Source organism: Haliotis rubra, unplaced genomic scaffold (genome assembly GCF_003918875.1).
Source record: "Haliotis rubra isolate DU_JTF1 unplaced genomic scaffold, ASM391887v1 Scf12, whole genome shotgun sequence".
NCBI lineage: Eukaryota > Metazoa > Mollusca > Gastropoda > Lepetellida > Haliotidae > Haliotis > Haliotis rubra.
In genome coordinates, this window is record NW_025765114.1 from 935102 (window position 1) to 949713 (window position 14612).

A 14612-nucleotide genomic window follows, 5' to 3' on the forward strand; every position below is an offset into this window, starting at 1 on the left:
AATACCGTTTACACAAATTCGACTCATAAATACACATGATGACTCGAGAAGAAAATTTGGTCCCATGAGATTCAAACAACAGCAATCTTGTATACATAAGCCGAAGTCAGCCAATGAGAAGTTGATTGGTGTAGCAAACTGATCCAATTAACAAACCAGCTCGTCTCACACCTTTCCGCCTTTGATGGGTGAGTTCAAAAGGCAGATTAGTGATTTTACGGAAATCACTGTCTGTGCTAATCAGACTGGAACTGATAAGGTGCCCCTATTAGTGATAGGGAAATCATTAGATAAACAAATGCTTAGGCGGAGGAATTAGGACTGCATCATCTCTTTTTCTACCCTTATAGACATACCTATGTCTCGAATACATCGATAAGTCGAATTTATTACTTGGTCCCCAGAGATTCGACTCATCGGGATTTGACTGTATTTACATACTTGCAATCCTCACATATATGTATGATCACAGGACCTAATTCTACAACCACACAAAACACTGTGAATGTAACTTGAAAGATGACTGCATATGATACGGCCAGTACTGCTGTGTGAGCAGTCAGTCCAGAACTATCTGTGCTGGCTTCCCATCGTCAAGCTTCCGATCCATCCCATGTGTCAGATCATACTGACGTCGCAAGAAGGCAAACAACAAATCGGTCACCAAAAATATCTGTTGAAAACAAACAAAACAAATTAAGGGAAAAAGATCATATTCAAATGAGATGCATCATCTTTAAAGTATGCTAATGTGATTGACTCAGCTAAATCAGCATAATATTCACCATTCACACTTGAATAAATAAATTGTCAATATGTATTATATTCTGTTTCAAAAGGAGGTGGCGATAGGTTCTTTTTGGATCTGATTACATACAACTTCATGGTTTGGGGCAGAACTGAAGTGATATCTATTCCATGGAGTTCTGTTTGTTTTCAAGCTCATATTGTATCTGTTTAACAGGGTACAAGACATGGCAACCTGCATAGATATTATCTGAAGAACAGAAATGAATCAGATAGCAGGAAGATAAAAGAAATAAGAAGAGACTTTTATGTCAACTTCTTTATTATGAGGAACACAACATTTCAGAGTATATACTTACTCCTCCATCCAGTGAATTCACCTAATGAGAAGTTACTATATACTCTGAAAATTTGTTTCCTCAAAATAAAGACGTTGATATCCATAAAACTCTATATCTTATGTGTATCACTTCTAAATGCAAATCAAAGGCCCCAAAAAGAAATAGTCTGACATGAGTGAGTTGGGTTTTTTGCTGCTTTCAGCAATATCCCAGCAATATCACGGCGAGGGACCAGAAATAGGCTTCACACATTGTACCCATGTGGGGAATCGAACCGGGCCTTCAGCATGTTGAGCAAACGTGTTAACCACTAGGCTACCCCACCGCCCCTTAGTCTAACATGAAAAATAAATTGATACTTTTAAAAACAAATTTAGGTTCATAGTGTTAATAAAAAAGATATCTATTTAGCTGGCTCTAAAAATATCTGTCTCAATATTAAATCTCATCCCACCACAAAGTCCAAAGTTAATCTCATGAAAGTATAACTTCAACCTGGATTTTATTACGCATATGTCTGATATTTCCGTTATTTTGGGTTGACTTAAATGAACAATCATGCCCGATTAAATTCTCAAACTAAAAACAACAAGCTCTGCACAGCAAAGCTGACAACACAACCATTGTGCACACTGGCTTCAGTCATCTTCTTATATTAGAAGCAAACTGAAAAAAATATTTGCTTGGTTTCCATTTTGCCAGCTTGACTAGAAGCTGTTTATCAAAGCCTATACACACAACATAACTTAGGCTGCAGGAAGCCAATCAATATTGTACCATGTGGCCAGCCTTATGCCTAGATCATCACATCTTACAAAACAGTAAGAAATGAAAAGCCGGGTAGCAGGACATGAACATTGGTCCAGCTCACTATAAATTACCACAGAGATGCAGATTTGTTCCATCATTTGTCTATTACTTGAAGGCTGCACATAATAACAACACAAAAGAATGAATGCCTGCTCTATAAGGTAACATTTACAGAAAAAAACATGGGCCTACCTCAGCTGTGGAGAATGTGAGAGTAATAGCAAAGTAGAAGTTGGCATTGGCACTACCAGCATAAATCCAGAGATGCCACAATATTGGCGCCACCACAGAGCAAGACAGGAACATGCATCCCACAACAAACTTGTTCCTCATATCTGAAACAAAAATATCAAACCAGACATGACAATCATTTCCAAAATGGTATCATAGTGATACCCTGCTGTAAATAATGTTTTTAAAGGACAAGTTTATAGAAAATTAACCTTTTTGTCTTGCACTTTTTCAACATAAAAAGTGTTTGTCAAGTAGTTTTATGGCCAAAACAGTACATATATCAGAAGTAACTAATTTATTTTTGCGTTATATCGATTCAAATTTTCCTCATTAACCGAGAGTTCTATGTCCACAATAAACACACCATGGCTTATGTCCCTTGATAATGACGTCATTGGTGCCAAACCGACAAACAAATGACGTTGTTAGACCCATTTCACGTGGTGCAGGTATAGGTGTGGTTCTTGTGTCTCGACACGCAGGCTAACTGTTTTAATCCAGCTGTTGCCTGGCCGTCAGCTGGCTATGTGGTCAGTTCCACACTGTGATGATGTTAGTTTGAAAAAACGTATACATTGTACAAACAGTGTAACCACATAACCAAATTGTACAACATTCAACCAGAGTCTGTCGCCTTTCAAACCGTATCGTTTTTCACACAATATAAAACGTTTATACTCTACATCTAGCTTGCCATCGGTGAATGTGTCGGCATTCAATGTTTGTTACTTGATTCCTACATAAATCGTACAATATATGTCCCACCTCTTCCACTCTTCCCACCTACCGATACCATATCCAAATACATCACGAGGATAAATACAATTGGCAGTTTTTAATCCTGTTTGAAATTAACTCACGCACCCCGACAATGGAAGTTCTCCTCATTTCTGACTATTTCCCATAGTCACAATGAAAACAAAAAAACAATAACAACCGGCAGATTGTCATTCTAATGTTTCGGACTACTTACATGTCACATTTATGTATATACGTTGCTTGAAACGAAATTTTCTGTCGAAAAATCTGGGGAACTCGTGTCAGTGAACACGCCATTTTGAAAGTGTCACTTCCCGATAGTGATGTCATATGTACATCAACATTGTTACACATATTTGGTATTTTCATTGACGTGAGGTTATGAATGAAAACACACGACACTCAATCTCTCCTGCTGCTTACATTTTCAGTTCTTATGCCTCTTTCGTATTTTCACAAACTTTTCTCACGTGATTAATTTCAGTATTATTATCTTTTGATTTGGGACAAGACAGGAGACCAGTCTAAAATCAACTGGCACCAATTACGTCATAATCAAAGGGCGGTAACTCTGGCCTGTTTAGCTTGGCAAACAAGGGCTGCATAATGGCTTAACATTTCAGCACTTATTTTGAGGGTTATTCTTTCGTTGTAAGAAAAATGAGTGTATAATTTCAAACATTGATATTAAACAATTAAACTATTTCACTTTGTTTCACATAAGAATATATGTGATTTTATTGTGTACACTTCACGTTTAAGGCTGATGTCAAGCATAAAATCAAAAGGATAGCATTACCCAGCAGGGATAGAAATGCAATTTTTTTTAGGGTGCCCTTGGACAGCAGACAGATAATTTAGGTGTACCTTTTGTGCCCATACCTTTTGATGATCCAATTTAACTTGAGCCATCACTACAACTATGTCATTTCAATTTATTTTTTAATAAATCAGCAAACATCATGTACACCTGTAAAATTTCCTAAACACTATCAAGACTAAAAGAATAGTTCAGCTTTTTCCTCGACCCATAAACCAACTCACAAACATTTTTATCAAACAGCCATACCCATGTTAAGCTGTGCGGTTGAAAGTGCCACCAACAAACAGTTTGATCAGGTGTAAACATAGGTGCTGAATCATTTCAGTTGGTCAAATTTGTTACATTTTCCATTATTGAATTATTAACATTAAATGAATCATGTTGTGTATTATTTTAATAATTTTAGTCGTTGTTGCCAGGGCACATTGAAAAATTCCTATCCCAGCCATTTCAATATTTAAAGTGCCATGGCACACAAATTAAGCACTATTTCGATCGCTACACAAAGTACAGATTTGTCACTGTAATATGAACTGGCATAGCATAGCTCCTACAATTCACTATGCTGACTTCCATTCTGCCTAAAGATCTGAACATAATAACATGGTGTTCTAAAATAGAGGCATGACATTGTAACTGGTATGTAGTCAAAAACATAAAAAAAAGTTTTAGTTTACTTTATATATCAGAGACAGCTCATGAACAAAAGTTGCTTGGTTGACCATGTGAGACCCAGCTGAGGTCATTCTCTCATCTTGGAGCCAGAGCCAAGCTTGTAACCTGTGTAGTGGGGTTCTTTGGGCGGGAGTAGATTGTGTGATATAGGATAAAAATTATAAATATACAATTTATAGTTAAGATTGTCCTTTTTCACTTTATACACTTATCCCAAAGTAGGATGATGGGTGCAGTTTATCCAAGTCCTCAGGTAGGCTGACAACTGTAAGATACTTTACTCACAAGGAGACTGACCTGGTATTCTGATTGAAGATCAGATCCTAGGTAGGCATGAACCTTTGAAGGGTTGCTTCAGAAAAAACCCTTAGGGATACTTTACATGATCCTCCCAAAGACTGGCATTCATGATCTTCTTGATTTCACGCTGAATCATTGCCAAAGAAAAATGAGGAAGCTTAGAGACTGGGAACCTGCTCTGCCTCAATTTCACACACAGCTCCCTTTCAGTCCCAGGCCTAGACAGTGAGTTATTCAAACTGTCCCACGCAGACTACACATAAAGGTGAAAGGTTAATGGTTTGGTAATCTCTCCTTGATTCACTGAGCCTTTCCTGCCAATGACTGCTTCATTTTTTTCCCCTTATAATATAATTGTGGCCATCAATAGTCAAAGAACACATGAGAGGAACATTTTGAAATCCCCATCAGAAACTCATGCTAACCTGATTACTTGTGGGAGGAGGTTAGAGACCATATGGATCACCTTTGTATCCTCATATGTGGCTTGAAATAATGCCACAACACAGCCTTGTGATAAAGCCCTTGTAGTACACTGATGAAGCTTGATTACTAACAAGCCCATAGTACAGAATAAAAGTCAATCAAAGATCTCAAAGATATCTTCGTCCATCTGTCAGGAGGGATGAACATCTTGTCCAGTCAAGTGTCAAACACTGCCCTGATGAATTGAAGCCGTTGAGTTTCTTGATGTTGACTATCAGTCCCAGTTGATGTAACAACTGAGTGGCGTCCTCGTACTTTAACTATAATTGTTCAGGGCGAAAGTGTGCTTTATTACACTAAACATGCTGGTAGAGCGAACTGTATTTCCTAAGTATACAGTTTTGGGGCAGATATTTAACCAGGGGTACATTGTCCAAGAAATTGAAGATCTGCACAGTTCATGGCTCACAATGACCAACAACTTTCATTGTGGGTCAGAAAGAATGATCAATGTTCTTCAGAAGAACTTACAAACATATTCAATGCTTGCAAAGACCAAACTTTCTCAAAGCAGACTGTTGAAGGATTCCTAAGCAGTCTGTATGGAAAGCTATCAGAATTTGTGAGATCAGTCAGAGAAACTGAGTGGCATGATGCAGATGAAAAACAACAAACAAGAAGACATAGTCATCAATATCCCCTGCCACAGTGTTCTGTTCCTATTCTGAAAACTATTCAATCTTTCTACAAATAGTGATACATAAGCTGTTAAATGAGAAAATCTGTTTGGGGATAACATGCATGAAGTCAAGAAATGCATGAAAAGGGCCATAACACTGCATTTGGTTTCCCTGTTTATAACATTTTGGGGAAATTCTGTCCCCATCATCTCGGACGAATGGACGGAGCTCAAACCTATATCCCCCCTCCCATTCAACCAGCTGTTGTCTTTGGTGGAGTTATTGTCATGGTGTGGGGTTGTGTCTCTCATGACTATAAACATGACTGGAGGTGCTTAATAATGTGTGTATTATTATCAGACATGATCATAGCAGACTCCACTTTCCCTGACTGCCTGTGCAATAACAAATGCCTTGTTGTAATGTTTCCTATGATTTAAACACAACATTATAGTGTAAGCAAAAGTGAGAAATGTGTGCACAAACCAAAAATAAACCTGTAGTACTAGAAACGATAGAATCAGAGGTATAATACACTTTGGTATTGTGATAAGGAGCTACACAACTCAGTAGGAAACCCAATTTTGTACTCAAGTGTCTTTCAATGTGTACAATATTTAAGTCACGATGCTTGTATTATTCATGGAACTACCAACTATTTAACTAACTACTAAGCAATGAGTACAATGTACAGAATGCTAATTTAAGGCTGACAACCTTTAATGCAAAGTTTCCATGCATTACCCTCCTTAACTTCTTGTGCAACCAGACCCAGAGATGCCAACCCTTATTTAGCCCAATTAGTATTTTGGCCAAAAACTGATGCAAAAATTAGTATTTTATGACCCAAATTAGTATTAACTTTTCCAAAGAATTTTCATATTAAATAAAAAACGTAAATATATAGTCTAAGGCCTTGTTATTAACATTGTCCTCATCTAAATCTGTAGTAAGTATCCACATATAGCTTGATACTGAATAAAATGGGGTTGAAATTTTTTGTGTATGGTACGTATGCTAATTGATAATTTAATTTAATGTATTATTTTAAAAATTCGTATATTTTTACTGCCGTCGTAGTAGCGTATTTTGTGTTGTTTTTTATAATGAATACGATAAAATTGTATGGGGTGGCATCTCTGCAGACCTGTGATGGTGTCAACATGGCAACTGTTACATGACACTTTCACTCACATGAGAAGCAGTGTTGCCACAGTGGCAGCAGAGACAAGAAGAGTGCTGCATCAGCGTAACTCGGGTAGGATTTGAAGATGCTGGTCAGGAATATCAACATGTACAGCTGGAACACTGGACTGTCCCTGAAAGTAAAATAACATCCAAATCACAAGAAAAATACAATATCCTGAATCCTAGGGTACACAAATGACAAATATTTAGTGAATACATTTGCATATGTTACAGTCAATACCTATATGATCAGGCAATATGTGCGTCCTGACTGAAAATAACAGTCAATGTGTATATTAACTGATGATTAACTGTTGAAAGAAACAAATTTGGCTCCTTACTATGATCAAAGTAACGTAAGAAAGTAAAAATGTTTAAACAATGAATTGATTGGAACTTCAAACATAATGAGTCCATTTTGTATGTCATTGGTTTTAGCTGAAATGCCATGCAGTTCAGTTAAAGGTCACATGCAACCAAAAAACAAACATAATTAAAACACAATTATCACTTATTCATGTAATATACATTGCTGATTATGAAAAAACAAATAAACAAAATTATAAGCGTACAATCATAAATCAAAAGTGCAATATTTTGTTCTTGGGTTTACTTCCCTCGAAACGAGGCACCCGGGAGACTGAACCCAGTCAGAGCGGGTGGGTGTGCACTCAAGTGTAACAAAGACTTTCATTGACTGTTTCATTTGCCAATGCGCTGAGGGCTCATTATGTGAGGTGAGGTGAGGTGAAATTGGGTTTAACATCGTACTTGAGAATATTTCGCTCATATGACGACGTGCATGCGTGTGTATGTGTATGTGCGGCTGCTTGTACTAGCCCAGACTTAAGCTGGCTTTATAGTGCTAGCCCACTGAGATACCATGCCGCAGTGAAGCATGAATACCCCACTCAGACACATTTAACTGACTCCGAGCCGACCACTCCTTGTAGTACCCATTAATGCCGAGCGCCAGGCAGGGACCAACAAGTACCATATTTGAAAATCTTTTGGTATGGCGCGGTTGGGGATCGAACCCGCGACCTTCCGCTCTCTGGGCGGATGCTCTAACCACTACACCATGGAAGCGGTCTCTCATTATGTGTGTGTATGTAGAGATGTTGGGTTTTGTAAATACATGCTCATTTTGTCTGCATTTGCGTTTGATCCAATCAACAAATACTGAGATGGTGAACTACTGTGTGGCTGGAAACTGTTGTTCGTTCAAGTACAAAGCAGGACTTGAAAATGACAATCTGAGTTTGCACCTGTTTCCGTCCGATCCAGTCATCCGAGAAAAATGGATGCTGTTTGTTTGCAAGCCACAGACATTATAACATGTCATGTGTACAAGTATCACACCTGCCTGTCTGTGTAATTACATAATGTGACAGAGACAGAACTCTGAGCCATAAATCAATGTATTTTGTTTATGGTGTATAGCCTGATTCGTTTAGAGTTCAAATTGCATGTGGTCAGTGATTGAAGTTGTGTATTGCATATTGTCATTAGCAGACAGGCAGGCAGACACATAGGTGTCAATAAAACAGACATTGAATTTTGCCTGTAACAGAGACTGCTTATCACAATCAACATATTTTTCTGTTTCCATAAAGACATGTGTCAAGAGTTATCTCCCTTGCTCACAAAATCACATTCAACTTGGACCTAATCAGTGGGAATAGTGAGAAGGCTTCAAATAAAATAATTAAACAACACTTAGCCAAAATTGATGATGAATTATGGTTTAAAGAACTATGGACTGATAAGAATCTTACAAATGGTAATAAACTGCGGACATATCGTACATTTAAGAAAGATAGAATACCAGAGGTATATCTTTGTTGTCCAATGCCAAGATATAAAAGAAAAGTGCCAGCTAAATTTCGATGCGGGACTCTACCTCTCTCCATAGAAACAGGACACTATAACAGACCTGTAACCCCACTCAACGAACGCCTCTGTAAGTTCTGTGATGTGATTGAGGATGAAACACATTTTCTGATAGACTGTCCTACTTATGACGATATCAGATACAAACTTTTGAAAGATGCTGCGGTAATGTCATACTTTACAAACCTCACTTCATCTGAAAAACTAATCTACTTAATGCAATTACCGTATACTACCGTCTATAAGCCAAATTTTGAGGACCAAAAAAAGCAGTCTGTGTGCATGGGTTACGCTATCGTCAAACTTTTTTCCAGGGGTAACAAAACAACATCGTATCACTGTGATATTCACAAAAAGCTAGGAAATGCCCTATTTGCTATGTTTGCCAGAAGATGTAACCTTACAAATTAATTCCCAATCTACTACTTTAATTGTATCTGGTTTTAAATTGTTTTTTTAAACTATCTTGTGTACATGTGTAATTTTAATTATTCTTATGGTTTTGTAACATTCTATGTAAATATGTCGATTTGTACGAGTGAATGATACATGATGAAGTTTTGGAAATGTTATGAGCGTATGCATGTGTGTAAACTTGTATATATGAATGAGTATGTGTGTGTGTGTGTGTGTGTGAAGGATGATGTGTTGTAGTGTTGTGTTATGGGGGTAGAGGTTTTGTGAGTGGGGGAATTGGGGTGGAGAGTTGTGGGTGTGTGTAGTACCGGTATATGATGGACTTGGGTTGTATATATTGGTTGTTAGAAGTATGAATATGTCCTGTATGTGAGAAGAATGTGTTGTCTGTTTCAGTTCTGTTTGTTTTAAGTATAAATTAGGGGAAACTGTCTCCCATAACCCCTGCGGGTGGCTAATACAACAAAAAGCTTTTTATTTTATGTATTTTAACTATGTGTTGTATTGGGCAAGACTTAAATAAATAAATAATCTCTCTGTCTGTCTGTCTTCAAACATTTCAGTTTTCAAGCAAAGCAATTTTAAACAAAGAAATTAGTATTTCTAATGCTACACTTTCTTTAAAACTTGGTTTGCAAATCTGCCAACCCCCAAAAACCAAGATGTTAAACACACATAACACAAAGTATGGGACCAGTGTATTTTTATCACTGCAGACCAAGATGCTTGTAATCTCAAGAAACATCTTTTGTTCTCCAACTTCGAGCACAGCGATAATCCTTGCACGCATCACTTGCTGAGTTTTTACGAGTTGCCTTCTCGGTTCAAGCCGCGTGAACCTAGTCACTGCGCATACACTATGGGCGCAGCGCAGCACAGCACAGCTGTTGAAACCACTTTTCACCCCAGCGCTTGGTGAAATTAGTGAATCGTTTGAACTCTGATTTCGGGGTTTTTCATCGCGTTATTTTTCAACTTTATAAGTTGAATTTGCATTTTTGATAATTTGTTACTGTAAGTCCATACCGAAAGGGATCTGAATCTGCAAAGTTGTGTTTTGCGTTGCATGTGACCTTTAACAAACACTATGCAGTCATAACTAACTGAGACTGGAATGTAATATTAGTCATTTTTGTGAATAAATAGACATCTAAGATTGCTGAAACACGGTTTTCATGTGAACATATATATCTTTAGTCTCCATCTTTTTAGTACTTGTTGGCACACATAAGATAGTGAGCAGTTCTACTGGTGAGGAATTTAGATGAAGGCCTTCTTTGGCTTTACAGGCCAGCATCAAATGTAATACTGCAGAACTGAAGAACACAGATAGAAAATTATACTACAGTGGAAGCTGTCCAACCCGGCAAGTTGTCAACACCAGCACAAAATCTCAGTCCTGTTCGTGGCTCATACATTTATTGTCATTTAAGAGCTCTGCAATCAGGCAACTGTCAATTCCGGATCTCGGCATGAAATGAGCAACCCGAATATGTGTATACAGTAATGAGTGCTGTCTAGTCTGGAGCATGGCAAGGAGTCGGACGGATTTGTATTTTCACCAATTAACTGAAACTACATGGTTTGCCGACAAAGATAATTTATTCTTAGTTCAGTATGGGGGTTGTTAAAACAACACGTGCCATTTACCTGTCTGGCATAATGAACTGGCCCAAAGGGGAGATAACAGGTGGAGCATACAGTGTGAGATTAAGCGGCACAGAGTTTACAGATGAGAAGGGAATAAGATTGTGCTGTTGTTATTAGGGTTTTAGTAATTCATTTTAAATAACTGAGATGAACAACCGTTACTGGGAAATTTTCAAGGTACTAAAATTTCGATTTCTGAGACCCCCAGAGCTTTCGAGGTGATTTAAATTTCAAGGTTTTGGGACCTAAAATATCTAAATATTTTAGACAATTTTAATTTCGAGGTTAGAAGAAAGTGGCCAGAAACATCACTTACCGGACTAATACTCACTGAGCTATCGGCAAACTCCTAGTAGCCAGTGAAAACTGCCGTCTGACTGTTATAACTACGGGTATACCAGTCCATGGCAGCAATAATAGTAATGAAAACAAACGTTTGATCCTTTGTTGTGATAAATGACCCATGAAATACTCTGTCGGCAGAGCTCAAACATGACGCCATTTGTTGTTCTAGCTTCCTGATGTACTTAGTGAGTAGACAGATTTTGCAAATCATAATTATATCAGTTGTAATAGTGTTGGAGATAGTAAACTGAGATAAATAATTTGAGATGATTTGGGGTGTTAAAAAAGTAGTCAATTAGCAAAGCCATATCCAAAATTTCATATATCACAACACATTGGGGGTATAATGTTTCTTTCAAAAAGTATTTAATTTGAACTCTTGGTATCATGTATGAATAAGTGAAAACATGAGGATAAGTTATGTCCTTATAATTACGTCATCTGAAAGGGGGTGGGTAGTGTCTCCAAAACAAGGGGGGAATCACTTTAACAAGCGATTGTAGTTTCAAATTGCTTTTTTATGCACTTTAATATCTAAGTTTCATTCTGGAGGACCTACCTATCTCAAACACACAAAACAAAATGTTTCTGACATATTTTCCTGAAGTTTGTGATGCATTTATTGCAGATTTTGCGGTTTTGTTGGGGTACCAAGATAAAAAGTCAAACAAAATGGGGATCATGAGGCTGGAGCATAGCAAAACCAATTTGCTTGAGGTTGACAGATAACATGTAGAAAAATAAAACATAAAAAAACATTTTGTATGTTATGACATTATGATATTTAATGAAGTTAATTAAACCTCAAGTTCAATATTATTGAACTTTTGTTAAAATATTTTTGTTATCATCCATTAAAACCATTCTCTCAAAATGTTAGTTTGGTTATTGCTCATTAAAATCATTCTCTCAATTTCTAAGTGTTTGGGGCTGGTGTTTCTCTTTTTGCCTGCACGTACTGTTTTGGGATTAAAATTACTGGACCATACCAATCTTTACAACAATGGGGATTAACGCTATAGTCTGTAGTAGAAAAGCAAGTATGCCAGCACTTGCTGGTAAACAGTAAAGTTTATCACATTTTGTTTATTGCATATAGCAATAGCAAATATACAAATATGAGTTATTTGAAAATATGGTGACATTTTTAATTTTACTAATATTGCATGCAACATCATATGCATACACAATATTGCATGTATACAAATATACAAAAATGAATTGTCTGACAAATATGATGAAATTTAAATCAGCAAATACATAAATAAGCCTTAAATGTTACACCAGGAAATAAATACTTTTGTGCACTGTGCATTATACATAAATACATACAAGTGTATTGTTTGTTTCATATGACATAATAATCACATTCACAATCCAACCAGATTGTGCAGTTTTATAACCCCATGCCTCGATCATGTCATATTTGATTACTTTTAATGACTAAGCTGACAAAATCATTATGAACTGTGTTCAGTGTGGTCGGCTTGTGAGCTTGGTGGTCAGTGGGTACTGAACTCCACTTACTTGAACAGACTATAATTGTTCATTCACTGGACTGTTTATCCTAATCCGCTTATAGCCAATTAAAGTGCAGGCAAAAAGAGAATACACCGTATGAAATAGGTACCCGACAGGAGATTAGCAGTGCACTAGACCATGCACTTTGCTGTTATAAGTTCTAGGGGTTATTGGTTGAAGGGATTTGGGAGGTAACCAGTATGGGCTTATACTTGTACATGTAGTAAGTAAGTTGACATGTGTCACTCATGAGGGTTGTTACATATATGTCTTTTATTGTCAATGTGTGCAGTAATTGCGAGAACCACGTGATACAACAATATATATGAGAGTGACAAAACTGGTTCAGTTCCACTCCTAGATAACCATGTCAGCTCTACAATCCAGGAAGCTGTCTAAGCCAGATTATTTCTTCAGTCTCGAAAGGGCCAGTATAAACAGCTTCCACTGTACTTGGCTTTCTATCTGTTTCACTTTACAATTATTTAGAAAACAATCATAGTGATGTGTTGACATTTTTTAACTTCACATTGCTTTGAATATGTTGTGTAGAAGTTACCTTGGTCAATGTAAGATCAACATTCATGAGATTTTCTGAACAATTTAATATTTTCGGCTATGTCAAAAATATGCAGAGTGACATAAATAAGTTAGTACATATATTTCCTGATTATTTGTGTCATGCAGTCCGAGTTGGAACTAAGCAAGTTAAGAGTTGTCACATGTTTTACAAGTCATAGATCAAGCTTAGTTGACTATGTACTGGAAACAACAAACTGATTTCAATCTGTAATATATATCATTGATCAGTCCCCAACTGACTGGTCATCTGATCAGCAAAAAGTCAACAGCAACTGTTTTAGTAAAACTATAAATCAAACAAACACTGTTGAATGCAAATCTTTTTTGTCATTTTAGCTGATAAAAGCAAGTTTATAAGGTGTGTCATAAGTGTTAAAATGAAACTGCCAAAAATTAAGCTGTCATAATCATAATAATAATTATATTAAATAATAATAATTTCAACTATAAATTGTATAATTATAATACTTATCCTATCTCACATCTTGTACTCTCTCTCTTATGATCGACAGTTGAGTGGAAACGAACTGTAAACAAAGGTTTTGGCCTCTCTTCAACTATTCACCCGAACACACCCCTACTGCTCCCGTTCCTGGACAGCCTGGTAGCCTCTGAAAAGCATGCAGCATGTCCTCTTATTGATCATGTGATGCCTTTGTCTAGTCATTCTCGTCTTGGAGCAGTAGTTGTAATCTGTGCAGCAGGGTTGGTCGGGCTGGAATCCATCGTGTGTGATAGGATAAGTATTATACACAATTTAAAGTTAAAATTTTCAATTTTTTTAACTTATCCTATCTCACGTCTTGTACTTATCCCACAGTTGGATGGTGGACTGCAGATTGAGGACTGGGTCGTAATCGTCAAGGATGGCTGAACTGAGAGCAAAGAGTTCACTGATGTTGCTAGGATCGCCGAACATCTGGAGAGATCGCTCATTCATGAGAGATTGTCGAGTAACGAGGGATTGCACATCCTGGCTGGTTAAACGATTCTTGAGGGACGAAGTAGACGAAATCGCCAAATTTCTGGAGATGTCCGGAGGGATCATCGATCCTGCCCGAGGGTTTAGCGAGCAGTCAACGAGCACCACTCGCGATGAGACGCAGTAGCCGCGTCTAACACATTCATCGAGCGTAGGTCTAGAATCAGCAGATAGGTAGGTCGTAGAATCTGGACAATGACAGCTGAAGTCCAAGCCATAACAACCAAATTTGGCTGGTT

The 14612-nt window shown here is 37.3% G+C and overlaps 1 protein-coding gene across 1 annotated transcript in view; it reads right to left on the bottom strand.

The window, feature by feature from the left end:
• Positions 1 to 339: 339 nt before the first annotated feature.
• LOC124262110 (phosphatidylinositol glycan anchor biosynthesis class U protein-like) overlaps positions 340 to 14612 on the bottom strand; it is a 44016-nt gene continuing 29743 nt past the window's right edge. The window contains exons 10-12 of the mRNA XM_046696562.1: positions 6990 to 7114; positions 2091 to 2233; positions 340 to 673 (exon numbers count right to left, since the gene is read on the bottom strand). Coding sequence (XP_046552518.1) covers positions 560 to 673; positions 2091 to 2233; positions 6990 to 7114 — 382 coding nt within the window. The 3' untranslated portion in view covers positions 340 to 559. The remainder of the gene's footprint in view (positions 674 to 2090; positions 2234 to 6989; positions 7115 to 14612) is intronic.